This window comes from Arachis ipaensis, chromosome B07 (genome assembly GCF_000816755.2).
Source record: "Arachis ipaensis cultivar K30076 chromosome B07, Araip1.1, whole genome shotgun sequence".
Classification (NCBI taxonomy): domain Eukaryota; kingdom Viridiplantae; phylum Streptophyta; class Magnoliopsida; order Fabales; family Fabaceae; genus Arachis; species Arachis ipaensis.
The window spans coordinates 57,043,022-57,057,018 of NC_029791.2; the positions used below are offsets into that span (position 1 = coordinate 57,043,022).

Sequence of the window (13,997 nt, forward strand, 5' to 3'; positions counted from 1 at the left end):
TTTTTGGGTTTCACTCCACATTGGCTATTAGGGAATGGACATGGATCGATTTGTCCCCCTTTAGAAACCAAAAACTACATCGTTTTTGGTCTTCACTAAAACAGAATGGTTTGAAAGTGATTCCACGCAGCTAATCTCTCACTCTTCTCCCAACCCAAATACAAACCCTAGGAGACCATGATTGATAATGGAGAGCGTTGTTCATCATCAAACCGACGAAATAGAGACAATTTAGGCTGGAGCTTGAATTCTAGTGGGAGTGTTAGAACTCCGAAGAAGAAGAAATGGGTTGTCCCAATTTGTTATTGTGGTTCTCATGCAAATTTGTTCATGTCAGGGACAGTGAAGAATCCAGACAGATTATTCTTTCGCTGCCCATACTTCAAGGAGGTTGTATTCACTTTAGCGAATTTTTTGTTTTCAATTTCTATTCCATATATGCTAACGATGTTAAATATTTTCGTAGACTGAAAAATGGCATTGCAACTTCTTTGCATGATTAGATGATTATGTTTTTTCATGTGGTGAGGATGCTAACAAGGCTGTCTCCGTTGGGGCATCAAAGCAGCAGCAGAATCGATTGGAAGGCCATGGTTATGTGGTGGATAACAAAGTTAATGAGTTGGAGGAAAGATTAATTGGTTTGGAAGACTAGTTAGATAAGTGTAGATTGAAAATGAATGAAAGTAGATGTATTATGTATAGGTTTAATTTGTTAGCATTTTTTGGTGGAGTTATAATTGCGTGGAATCACTTTCAAATCATTTTGTTTCGGTGAAGACTGAAAACAATGTAGTTTTTGGTTTCCAGAAGCGGAGCTAACTTTAATGTGAGGGAGGGGCCAAAAAAATAATTTTATATTTAAAATAAAATAAAATAAAATATTTAATAGGAGCTAAATTAAATTTTATGTATAATTTATAGAGAAAAATTGATGGTTGGGGGAGGCCATTGCCCCCTTACCTTTTATGTGGCTCCGTCCCTGTTGGTTTCTAAAGCGGGACAGATCGACTCCTGTCCATTCCCTAATGGGCAACGTGGAGTGAAACCCAAAAACGACGTAGTTTTAGGTTTTTAAAGTGGGACAGATCGACCCCTATTCATTCTCTAATGGCCAACGTAAAACTTAACAGAGTATTAACCTCCACATCAACAACATTAACTAACACAGGCAATTTTCGTCTATTTTAATCAAAAAAGATGACAGAAAGACCGCGGCGTCTCACGAAAATATAGGACATTAACCGACTTGTCTCTTCTTTTCGACAAGAATCGCGATATCCATAAAAAAAAGTACAGGACCGGATTAGCCTCTCTCCTTGCTGCTTTTGTGCACTGTTCTCCTCTGTGCAAACCCGTTCCAACCTAGCCGCATTTTAAGAACTTCACAAGAATGAAAAACCCGACCGGGGTTCGCTGCGCGGAGAACCAAGAACTGGCGTCATACATGGCGAACAAGTGGAAGGAAATGGCGGAGCAGCCGAAAGGGATTTCGGATAACATAGAGATGGCCCTCTCTAAGGCTCACTTTAACGTCTGTAACTCAAAAATCCCAATTCGAACCATCAAAGATTTCTCTCAGGTCAAGTACGTATTCTAAAATCCCAATCCTTCTCTATGCCGCGCTTTATTTTTCTTTTCCACTTCTCCGAAAAGTTTAATCTGATAGGGAAAAAAGCAACATGGATGATTATATTTCTAGCGGGGTTTGGTCTGTGTTAAAAGTGCTTAGTTTATTCGTCTGTCTCTTTCTCTCATTGATGTGTTTGTAGATTGATATAATGTTGCCTTTTATAATGTACAAATCTCATGGGGTTCCTTGTGCTTTTGTGATTGTGTAACAGGGGTGTGGGGAAAATGATCTTGAAGCTCATGCAGGGTTTTTTTGGGACTGGTGCAGGAGGTTCTGAATCAGAAGACTTGAAGAGAAAGGGTGCGTGTGGATAGGTGGTGCTATGCAGTTTTCTTATTTTCTGTTACCTTGAGTAGGCTCTACATATTTCGGTCCGTTGTTCTATTCTTCATCTTTTCCTTTTTTATTCAACTTTATAGGAAAGAAAAATAGAGGAATGAAGTGCTATGTGCCTCAGAGGAACTCTGTGGCATATGCTCTGTTGATAACCCTTTACAGGTATATGTGCTTCAATTACTGATGCATTTTTGAAACCTTAACCACATTTAACATCATGGTATAATTTGTCTTATTTTGAAGTTTTATTCTTGTTTTAATAGGAGGACTGTAAGTGGGGAAGAATTTATGCGAAAACAAGAACTTATTGATGCTGCTGAAGCTAGTGGGCTATCTCGAGTGCCAATTGCGTATGTTCAATATGGATTCTTCTCTGTCCAATTAGACTAATGTCTTAGTGTACTAAAATCTATGTAACTTTTGACTGACATATTGAATGTTCAGGCCAGAAAAAGGGAAGGGAAAACCTGGACGATTTGGAAGTTCTCCTCGGGATTGGTATAGTGGATGGAGCTGTATGAAGACTTTGATAGATAAGGGATTAGTTGTAAAATCAAGTTGTCCAGCAAAGTATGTTTTTTCTATTGTGCATCTTGTCTTTGACTAGGAGATATTAGTTTTCGACGTAAACCTTTTTCCTAAATATTTTATGTCATATTTAACATATTGAAATCAACTGGTTAAGGGAGCCTCATTATTTTGAATGTGTAGTTAATTGCTTTATAAAGTTAGATTTTGTGGCGTTGAGCATGTTTGTCCCTTCATCTACTTCTATTTCTTAAACAATTGGCCATGGCATATGTTATGCTTAGAAATATTTTTAGGCATTTATTTTGGTAATACATTACCCTTGACCAATGTGGCTGTAATTTGTTTAAGCATGCTTTGCTTATCAGAGCTAAGATACATATACCATATAGTTTATAGTTTAAGAGAGACAGTTTTATTTTTAATTTAATTTTATCCTTTTTTATTCAAGACCAGCAAATTTCAAAATGTTTCCTTTTTATTCATTTTACATGACTAGGGTGGTGGTCTTCAAATTCTGCATATTTGTGAAGATGATTATGTTTTGTTTTCAGATACATGCTAACTGAAGAAGGTAAGGCAGCAGCATGTGATTGTCTTTCAAGGTCTGGAATGGCAGAATGTCAAGGAAAGTCTGTTTCTGTTGATACTCCATCTAATATGTCAGATAGGGAAGTCAATGGTGATGATTTGGAATCAGAAGTTATGTCACCATTGACACAACAAAAGAAGCCAATGGATGTTTCTCTTGAATCTCTTTTGAAGGTATTTTTCCTCCTATTTTGAATTCTTTTTGCTTCTTTTGTTGCTTTTTATTCATATATTTGTTCGTTTTTTCTTCTTTCTGTGGAAAGTGTTGAAATGACGCTTGCATCTGATTTTCGTGTTACACAAAATGGTTTGTTGTTCATGTCGTCTTGTATGAATTTATCGAAACTGCAATTGGATCATTTGGTTGTAGCTACAACTAGCTTTTTCATTGCAAGACGTAAGCCAAAATAACATTATAATTTTTGGATCCTCTAAAGTAAGGATTTGGACTCTTTAAATTTTAAATTTCACTTTAGAAGGTAAAGTGTAATCTCTCACCATTTATAAGTGGGACCAAAAGAAAATATCAGAGAGAAACTATTTAAGGGGTAGAGATCACACTTTACCTTCTCAAGTGAAAATTCAAAATTTAGAAGATCTAAATTCCTAAAATAAAGAGGGTTGTAAACTTATAAAGTCACAGAACAGCCACCATTGGGTCATTTGGTTAAACCCACTTCTAATGGAAGTTACTTATTCAATAGTTATCTGTTCTCTTTATATCTTTACAACTCTCTTCACTTTTGAAGATCTAATTCCATATTAGTTTCATGCTCCTACTCCCCTCAGATACGTCCCGCATCTAATTCCATATTTTCCATGAAGTTCAAGCACAAAGTTTGCATGATTTAATTCATTTGCTGTGTCACTTGCAGTTTGTTCCTCTTTCACCTGATAATTCGACATGTAGTATTTCCCTGATTATTTATGGAATCTTCTTTTATAGTTCACAGGCATGGGTTTCTCAAAGGAACAAATTGTTAGTTCTTTTGCTGAAGTTTCCAGAAGCCATCCAAATGAAGATGTCTCATCTTTGTGGCCGGCTGTTTTGTGTCATCTACGAGAGGAGCAAATCTATGGTTCACATCCAAAGTCTTTGACAGCTATAAATGATTGCCATGATACTAGTGCTAATACTGTTCTATCTGGTATTTCTTTGTCCCTGGCATTTAGTAATGGCACAAATCACTGATGAAATTCGTATCTCAGCATGCTGTCATTGATGGTCAGGTTCCAAAGACCTCATTGGAAACAAGAGCAGAACTGCGAGTTCAGCCTGCAATGACCATGTGCCAAATTTCTCTTCTGATATTCCATCTTTCCTCTTGAGAGCTTGCCCATCAGCTGTACGGTTTGTTCCATTTGCCAAAATTTTTATCGTTTAATTCTTTTGACATTCTGCATAATTTTTAATGAGCATAAATCCTTAATGAGATTGCGATACTATGCCAAGAATATCACTCATGGAAAGGGAGATGATCATAAGTACAGACATTGTTTCGATTGCATGAGTGGTACAATATATTATCTAAGCATCATGTAATATTCATTTAACTTAAAACAGCATTACACTTTTATTTTTGGGTACATTTAGTCATCACTCATCTGTTTAAAAGAGGTGCTACGAAATTGCTGATATAGCAATATAACAACAACAACAAAGCCTTGTTCCACTAAGTGGGGTCGGCTACATGAATCAAACAATGCTATTGTGCTCTGTCATGTATCATGTCTACAGAGAGACCGTTTACATGTAGATCTCGTTGGACTACTTCATGGATGGTCTTCTAGGTCTTCCTCTGCCTTTCGCCCTTTGTTTATCTTCCATCTCATCCACCCTCCTAACTGGATGTTCTATTGGTCTTCTTCTCACATGTCGAAACCACCTGAGATGTGATTCAACCATTTTTTCCACAATGAGTGCTACTCCAACTCTCTCGCTTATATCTTCATTCCTTATTTTATCCAATCGCGTATGACCACTCATCCATCTCAACATCTTCATCTCTGCCACACTCAACTTATGTTCGTGCTCCACTTTAGCCGCCCAACACTTCGTACCATACAGCATAGCCGGTCTTATAGCGCTGCGATAGAATTTACCTTTAAGTTTTAAAGGCACTTTTTTGTCGCATATAAAACCAGATGCACTCCACCATTTTGATCAACCTGTTTGGATCCTATGATTTACATCCTATTCAATCTTTCCATTATCCTGTATGATGCACTCAAGATATTTAAAACTTTTAACTTTTCGTAGGATGTTTTCTCCAATCTTCACCTCTATATTGGGGTTTTCCCTTCTCAAACTGAACTTACATTCCATATATTCCGTCTTGCTACGTCTTATGCGTAGACCATACACTTCTAGAGCTTCTCTCCATAACTCCAACTTCTTATTTAGGTCTTTCCTTGATTCTCCCATAAGGACGATATCATCGGCAAAAAACATGCACCATGACACAGGCTCTTGGATGTGCTCTGTGAGTACTTCCAAGACTAATGTGAAAAGGTATGGATTTAAGGATGATCCCTGGTGTAATCCTATACCAATAGGAAATTCCTCTGTCACACCACCTTGAGTTTTCACACTAGTTGTGGCCCCATCATACATGTCTTTAATTGTCCGAATATATGCGATCCTTACTCTCCTCTTTTCTAAAATCTTCCATAAGACCTCCTTTGACACTTTATCATACGCTTTTTCCAAATCAATAAACACCATATGTAGATCCCTTTTATTACTATGATACCTCTCCATCATCCTTCTTAATATGTATATCGCTTCAGTGGTAGATCTGTCTGGCATAAATCTAAATTGGTTCTCTGTTACTTGTGTCTCTTTTCTCAACCTCCGTTCTATCACCCTTTCCCATAACTTCATAGTATGACTCATAAGTTTAATCCCTCTATAGTTTCCGCAACTTTGTATATTCCCCTTATTCTTGTAGATAGGTATCAAGGTGCTCTTTCTCCACTCATCAGTATCTTCTTTGACCTTAAAATCTCATTAAAAAGCATGGTTAACCAATTCATGCCTTTTTCTCCAAGACCCTTCCAAACCTCAATCGGAATATTATCAGGTCCTACTGCCCTGCCATTTTTCATCTGCTTTAGAGCTTCTTTTACCTCGAAGTCTCGAATCCTTCGATAGTAGTCAAAGTTTTGATCTTCTTCCCTTGTGCATAATCGACCAAGGCTCGGAAGAGTCTTCTGTTCCTCATTAAATAACTCGTAGAAGTAGCTCTTTCATCTTTCATTAATCTTCTCCTCTTGAGCCAATACCTCTCCATCCTTATCCTTTATGCACTTAACCTGATCCAAATCTCTCGTTCTTCTTTCCCGGCTCTTTGCGATTCTATATATACCTTTTTCTCCTTCTTTCGTGCCCAAAGATTGGTAGAGACCCTCATATGCTCTTGTTCTTGCTTCACTTACAGTCACTTTTGTCTCTTTCTTAGCCGCCTTATATTTTTTCCAATTATTTGCATTGCGGCATAAAGACCACTCTTTAAAGCATTCCCTTTTTATCTTTATCTTTTCTTGTATACTCGCATTCCACCACCAGGATTCCTTGTCTCTTGGTCCTATTCCTTTAGATTCACCAAAACTTTTTTTTGCTGTTCTTCTAATAACTTCTGCCATCTCCCTCCACATCTCTTCTGCGCTTCCATTTCCATCCCACTTTGCCTCTTCTCCTACCCGTCTTAGGAAGTTTCTTTGTTCCTCACCTTTCATCCGCCACCACCTCGTCCTTAGGTTCTTCGTATGATGTCTTTTCCTCAATTTTTTCTCAACGTGAAAATCCATAACGAGCACCCTATGTTGTGTTGTCAAACTCTCTCCCGGGATAATTTTACAGTTAATGCAAAATTTCCGGTCGACTCCTCAACAAGAAGTCGATTTGAGAGCTTGTCATGCCACTCTTATAGGTTATAAGATGTTCTTCTCTCTTTTTAAAACATGTATTTGCGATGAGAAGATCAAAGGTTGAGGAAAAGTCTAAAATAGTTTTACCCTCGTCATTGATCACTCCGAAACCATGGCCTCCATGAATACTCCCATATCCAGTCACTTCTCTCCCAATATGGCCATTTAAATTTCCTCCTAAGCAAATCTTATCTCCCAAAGGTATGCCTTGAACCAAACTCTCTAGATCCTTCCAAAACTTTATCTTGTGTTGTTCGTCCGAATCCACTTGCGGTGTATAGGCGCTAATCACATGGAAAGCACCTCCCTCCACCACAAGTTTGATAGAGATGATCCGATCTCCCACCCTCTTGACATCCACTACGTCCTTCTTCCACTGCTTATCCACAATTATTCCAACCCCATTCCTATTCTTCACATTTCCTGTATACCAAAGTTTGAAACTAGAAGTATCCAACTCCCTAGCTTTTGCACCAACCCATTTCGTTTCTTGTAGGCACATAATGTTAATCTTCCTCTTTGTCATGGTGTCCACCACCTCCATGGACTTTCCTGTTAGAGTGACTATGTTCCATGTCCTAAATCTCAACCTTCTGTCGCTTTGACCTTTACCTTTTACTTTGTGAACTAGCTTATTTACCCTCGTCCGTTCACGAAAACGCGAGAATCCTTGCTCATTTAACACTACATCCGGGCACCGATGCAGCGGCTCTTGCTTTGACACTATACTCGAGCCATACGGCGCGTTGCTTCCGTGCAACGACCTAGCTTTAGCGCAATAATGTCTTTGATTCATGTCATGGGGGTTCGGCTATATTTTTATGTTGGTTGCCGAAGACCTAACACAACCCTCCTTCTTTATCCGAGTTTGGGACCGGCTATGTACCGCAAGTGTAACATAGGCGGAGTTTGCTGATATAGCAATAAGGTGGGTCAAATATAATTTTATTCTAGGATTTAACATTCTCCTTGACTCCTCCATTACATCCAATATAGTTGTTAAAATTGATAAAGTAAAGTAATAAATAAACCTATATGTGCTGTTTGCAGAACTTGATAACATGGAAGAAGGCTTTCCTTGTTTATGGAATTTGAGGTTTTCTATATTTTTATTAAATAAAAATTCCCAGAGGCTTACAAAGTCTAGGAACGTCAGTATGCAGCTGCAAACACCTATTGGCTTTTGTACATCGTACCACCAGTCTTAAACTGTTCTTCAAGTTTCTCAGTCTTGCCAATGTTGAATCTTTTCTCCTCACTCAGTTAAAAATTTATAACATTTTTATGCTTTCATTTTCTAGTTTTATGCTTTGAATGACATTTGACATGCTCATCGTTGTGAAAAACAGACCTAACAGCCTTGTGTTAACCTCATGAACTCCTAGCCCTGATCGATGAAAATGGTCTTTTCTAAGCTATGATCATGTGAGCTCCTTGTTATCGGCATTTTGAATTTTGAATGCTGTAAATAAAATAAAAGAAAATAAAAAATGATAAGATTCTCAATGAAAAGAAGGTATGCTTTACACTGATAATTTTATTGTTTTATACCTATAGGCTATATAGCTAATGTGTATGGCATGTGCAGTTTATTATGTTGATGTATACAGCTAAAGTGATGGACATAGGTGAAATTACTAAAGAGATTTAGATAATTAGATGTTAATTTTTTTTTTTGGGTGGCAAACAAAAAAGATGACTCTGACATTATTTGGGTCTGTAGCTGAACCCACTTTGTGAGATATTGCTTAATAGTTGTTCTAGATATTGTAGTTTGCTATGATTTTTGCTGTCTTCAAAATGTGTCTAAGAATTGGTATTTGTTTTGATGAAAACGTTAGGTTGATTCTGTGCAAATGCCAAGGAAGGATGAGCTGTCATCAAAGATGACCAGTTTAAGTGTTCCACCCTTGAGCTTTGGTGAGAAGTTTGAGGAGGTATATCAAGTCATTTTAATATTGGATGATCGGGAGCAATTTGCCACTCAAGGGTTAGTAACATATGTAAAGTTACCCTTTCCAATCAGGATACTATATTATATACCTGATTTAGTATTCTCTTTAGACATTGTCACGTAACTATAATTATCATATTTGTGGCACTCTTGTACTTTCTTGTTGCTAATGACTTCAAATGAATAACATTGTACTTTTTAGATCTCGATCTAGGAAAATTATTGAGGAAATTCGGATCCAATTCAAAATCCAAATAGAGGTGAGTTTGATGTCTTTACCTGTAGTTCATATTGCTTCTGAGGGAAAAATTGGTATATTGTTTTAATTTTTAAGTTTGCAATTTTAATTGTGTCATTTTATTGTGCTGTAGTGCTGGTGCATAAGATACCAGAGTCTTGCCACTATAGAAGCTTCATCATGAAGTATTTTTGTGTTGCACTAGTTGTAAAGGAGATTGTAGGGTGGTGGGGAGAGAAGAGGGTTGGTTTGGTACGGTTGGGAGAAAAAGAGACGGGCAATTTTGTTCTACAGACGGGTGGAGTGTAGTTAAGATAAACGTCATGGGAGGTTAGTGTGATTTGCCCTAAAATCAATAGTTGGAAAGGAGTTGAAAATCCTAGTTTCCATAGGATCTTTGCTTCTTTCCACAATCCAAGACCTTTGAACTTTTTAAGCAAAAATTGAAACAAATCCATAGGCCAAATCCATGATTCTCCAATGATACCATAAGTTTTATCCAAAGGGATCTAAATGATGAGACTTCATTTCAGAATCTAAGTTAGTAAGGTGCATGTAATACACATATTAGGGATAAACAATGAGAGGCCTTTGCTGTTGAAGCTTACAATTAGTGTTTATTCTATTAAGTACTATAGTTAGTGATGAACTATGTCAATCTTGATAGTCCTGTAAAGTTAAATCTGTATTAGCGTTCGTCAAGGATATACAACCATGATCAGATTAGAAGTTAAATACTTTTGTTGCTTCTAATTCATCATATCATGTACCTGTGGTATGCTACCATGATCCCATCAGGCCATTACCATTATTTTGGTTTTTATAATGGAAATCGGGAACTCAAGTCTAGTTTTGTTCAACTAATTATGTCATTTCAAACAAATTAGGTGTTATTTGTGTTTTCTTGTTGGACTTGAATGACCCATACATTTACATATTGAATTCACTCTATTTAGAAGATTGAAAAAAAATATCATGTTCAAATTGGTTCATCCAGGTACGACGATTGCCTGTTGGAGATGGGATCTGGATAGCACGTCATAAAATTCTTAAGACTGAATATGTATTGGATTTTATTGTTGAGAGGAAAAACATTGATGATTTGCGCAGTTCAATCAGGGATAACCGCTACAAGGATCAAAAACTAAGGCTTCTGGTAATTATTCCTTCTTTCATGGTCAGAATTGTTTATACATGTATAATTGTATAGTCACTGAATAATGTGTCTGTTGCTGTCGCTGTTGCTGTCACTAATAGTTTTTGATATATTTTGATATTTATACTAACATAGCTTGCCAATCCCCACATAATGTTTCATTCCAATTGCACATTGATAGAGGTGTGGATTGAAGAAGCTGATATATTTAGTGGAAGGTGACCCAAATTCTTCCGAAGCTGCTGAATGCATAAAAACTGCGTAAGTATGGTTTCTATGTTAAATTAATGTGTTTGGTAATGCAGGGGCTAGAAACCAAGTTTAGTGTTATTTATCTACTTCTCTCATCATTTCCTGCACTGTTATGGCTTATTAACTGTCAGTTTTGTCTACCTCTGTCTGCCTTATTTCTTGTCTATGATAATTGAAAGTATTAGGTCTTGACAAGATTTTGATTGCACAGCATTTTATTATTTGTAACGGATTGGATGGTAGTCTTATTGATTGTTAACGAGCTGGTTGAAATGAGGTTTTGTTACCAGTTAGTTATGGGATGCTAACGTTTGCTTTAGCTGAGGTTACTTTGTCTTGCTGTTTGTGCGAAAATTATTCACCATTTCAGATCTTTTCAACCTGCCATTTGCAGCTGTTTTACAACAGAGATTCTGGAGGGATTTGATGTGCAGAGGACGAGTGGTTTAGGTGATACTCTCAGGAAGTATGCTTATCTCACCCAAGCAATTTCTCAATGTTACAAGTCAAGAGATTTTGAAGGCCATGTCGTAGGTTTTGCACCATGTCCTCCTTTCGATGAATTTATTAAACAGTGTCAAGACTCTGGAAAAATGACAGTCAGTGATGTATTTGCCATCCAACTTATGCAGGTATTAACCATCTCAAAAATTAATTTTGTTTTGTTTTCTAATGGCTGTTTTTTTGTCTAACTGTTGTATCTATGATCTTTTGAGTATCCTTTTAATTTATGAAATGTTGCTATAGTGAACCGTGAGACTGAGGAAGATATGAGTAGGGGAAGAAGAGGGATTTGGAACCTTGGCCTTCTACCATGGAGGTGGGAAGCCAGGAAAAAATATGAGCTCGCATGAGGTATTAGGAAGAAGGGGAACGGGAGCGGTATCTAAGAGTGGTATATAGGAAGTCTTTGACAGCCTTGGTTATATATATTTCTTTCCCGTAGGTATATATGCATAACTCACCTAGTGGGAAAATGCTTTTTATTGATGTCTTGATAAATAGATGAATAACACAAGACAGAGGATTAGAGTTCCTCTATACATTAACAACAGAACCACCAAAAAGTGTTATCTGTAAAGCATTGCATAGGTATAAAATTGGGATCTGCATAAAATTGTCTGGTTTAGCTATTTCTTCACTCGTGTTCGTGTAACAAGCTATGAAGCACGGACGCTGATACAACACAGGATACACAAACACGAATTTGAATTTTTGGAGACACGGTGACACGATATATATAAAATATAAAGTATTTTTTAAATAAATTATAACAATATTTTGATATTCTATTAATATTAAAGCACAAACTAATTTTTTAAAATCCAGTTTGCACATTTGTTTAACACCTCCCAGTACTCCTCCAATTCTGTGTACATGATGAAAGCATAATGGCATAAAGACACATTTTGGAGAGATATACCAAATTTTTACAATGACGAGATAGAAATGACATATATGTTATATATTTTCATTTTAAATTTCCAATATTTATTACTTTTGAGGCTCTGCCTAAAATCTTAGTATTTTATATATAATTCATTGTGTCAATAGTTGATATTGTTGCTAAAGTTCATTTGACAAATTTGTAAAATATAATTTTATTGACTTTTTTTTAAACTGTATTTGTACTGTCCAAGCTGAAGTGCTTTTGAACTAAAAAGGAAAAAGTATTTGGTCAAATGTGGATAATGTATGATGTGCATCATTTGTGTGTCTATTTTAGACAGTAACGTGTGTCAAACACACGGATGCACCATGCTCTCTTGGTTTAAAAGCAATTATAAGAAACCACAACCTCTTCAATTTGCATACTTATATTTGAATCCATTTATTTCGGGAAAAGTTTGGTTCAGTTTTGCGATCCTCTAGTTTACCATAATTTACTTCAAAAAAATATAATTAGAAATTCCTAGATGTTCAGGTGCTGATTGACAGCCGTAATTTATCTGAGCAATACATTTTCTCATGCTTGTTTCTCACAATGAAATGCAATTTCTTTTTAAGTTGGATGAGTAGTTATTGGTCCTAGCCATTTCATTCAATGTACTTAATAGATGCTCTTTATTTTGACATCTGGAAAATTATAAATGCAGGTTCCACAGGTTACAGAGGAGGTTGCCATGGCGGTTTTAGATTTGTACCCCACACTTTTATCTCTCGCTCATGGCTACTCACTACTCGTGAGTCATTTACTTCCTCTCTAGAAATAATTCATCTGATTAGTGTGTTACAAATTATATTCTCTCCTATAGTCTTAATAATATGGCTACTTTTGCTTTCGTTTTTTATTCTTTATCATCAAACTACACCGTCCCCAATTTTTTTTTGAAATTCATTGTTGTGGTTAGGACGGTAATTCTTGTGCCCAAGAGGACATGCTTCGAGCACGGAGTAACAATGCAATCCCTGCGGCTGCTAGCAGGAACATTTTCCAGTTTATTTGGGGTAGCTGATTTGCATTCCTCCTGGAGTTGGATTTTTTAACCCCCTACCATGTAAATTCAGTAAGGAATGGTGAACAAGTTTTTTCTTCTTACAACTTTGGTATTGGTAGCATCGTATTATAGTATGTGTATATAAGGGAAATTAGGCGTATTTTTTAACCATAATTAGCAAGATAATATAAGGTGTCTTTTTCCGTTGATAAGGTGCAAAGGTCACTAGTTAAGTACCATTGAATTTCTTACGTAATAGAATTTATTGATTTAATGATGCTTAATCTGAGTGCACTTTAGAGGGAGGCCTTTGTTCGAATGGAAAAGCTTAGATCTAGTAACTAAAAAACTAGCAAGACGTATTTAGCATATCACACAGGATTACACTTTGCATATTCTGACAACTGATAACCTTTCACAGCCAAACATTGCTACTAAGGAAAATACATAAATGAACTTATGAATGAATCCATCCATCCCTCTCGCGTTGCTTTTATGTCTGGAAGACATTTGGAGAAAAGCAACCATCCCTTTCTGAAGGTGGATTTTGTCCTAAATAAAATTTCAAAACGTGAATCTCCTAAATCTATTAATATATAAATCGTCACAAGGTTGTGTATTAGATAATATGTTAAACATCACACATCCTAGGATGATTTATGCATATAACTCTTTCAAGAAATGCACATAAATCATCTTAGCACACTGAGCTTTTCAACTTGTATATAATTTGTCTCAGGTTAGTGAGTTACTCTTTTTTTACCTAAATCACTAGGGCGTAGCAATAATTTCGTGCAAAAAATAACAACCCTAGAACGACTAACGTTCAATACCCTACCCCACAATACCCTAGCACGATTTGCGTGCAAAAACATAAAGCTCAAGACTTTGGGACGATTTATGAAGACAAAAGAGCCTATAAATAAACGAGTATGATGTAT

The 13,997-nt window shown here is 36.5% G+C and overlaps 1 protein-coding gene across 4 annotated transcripts in view; it reads left to right on the forward strand.

The window, feature by feature from the left end:
* LOC107609705 (crossover junction endonuclease MUS81) overlaps positions 1–13,333 on the forward strand; it is a 26,573-nt gene extending 13,240 nt beyond the window's left edge. Inside the window, exons 2-16 of one of the 4 annotated variants that reach the window (XM_016311722.2) lie at positions 1,311–1,587; positions 1,845–1,933; positions 2,053–2,131; positions 2,233–2,319; positions 2,414–2,539; positions 3,052–3,262; positions 4,035–4,236; positions 4,319–4,434; positions 8,860–9,008; positions 9,175–9,232; positions 10,208–10,366; positions 10,548–10,627; positions 11,013–11,250; positions 12,715–12,801; positions 12,970–13,333. In XM_016311722.2, coding sequence (XP_016167208.1) covers positions 1,394–1,587; positions 1,845–1,933; positions 2,053–2,131; positions 2,233–2,319; positions 2,414–2,539; positions 3,052–3,262; positions 4,035–4,236; positions 4,319–4,434; positions 8,860–9,008; positions 9,175–9,232; positions 10,208–10,366; positions 10,548–10,627; positions 11,013–11,250; positions 12,715–12,801; positions 12,970–13,074 — 1,980 coding nt within the window. In that variant the 5' untranslated portion in view covers positions 1,311–1,393 and the 3' untranslated portion in view covers positions 13,075–13,333. Of the gene's footprint in view, positions 1–1,310; positions 1,588–1,844; positions 1,948–2,052; positions 2,132–2,232; positions 2,320–2,413; positions 2,540–3,051; positions 3,263–4,034; positions 4,237–4,318; positions 4,435–8,859; positions 9,009–9,174; positions 9,233–10,207; positions 10,367–10,547; positions 10,628–11,012; positions 11,251–11,365; positions 11,731–12,714; positions 12,802–12,969 lie in introns of those variants that run through there. The other 3 variants (XM_021105893.1, XM_021105894.1, XM_021105892.1) reach the window with 3 other exon arrangements.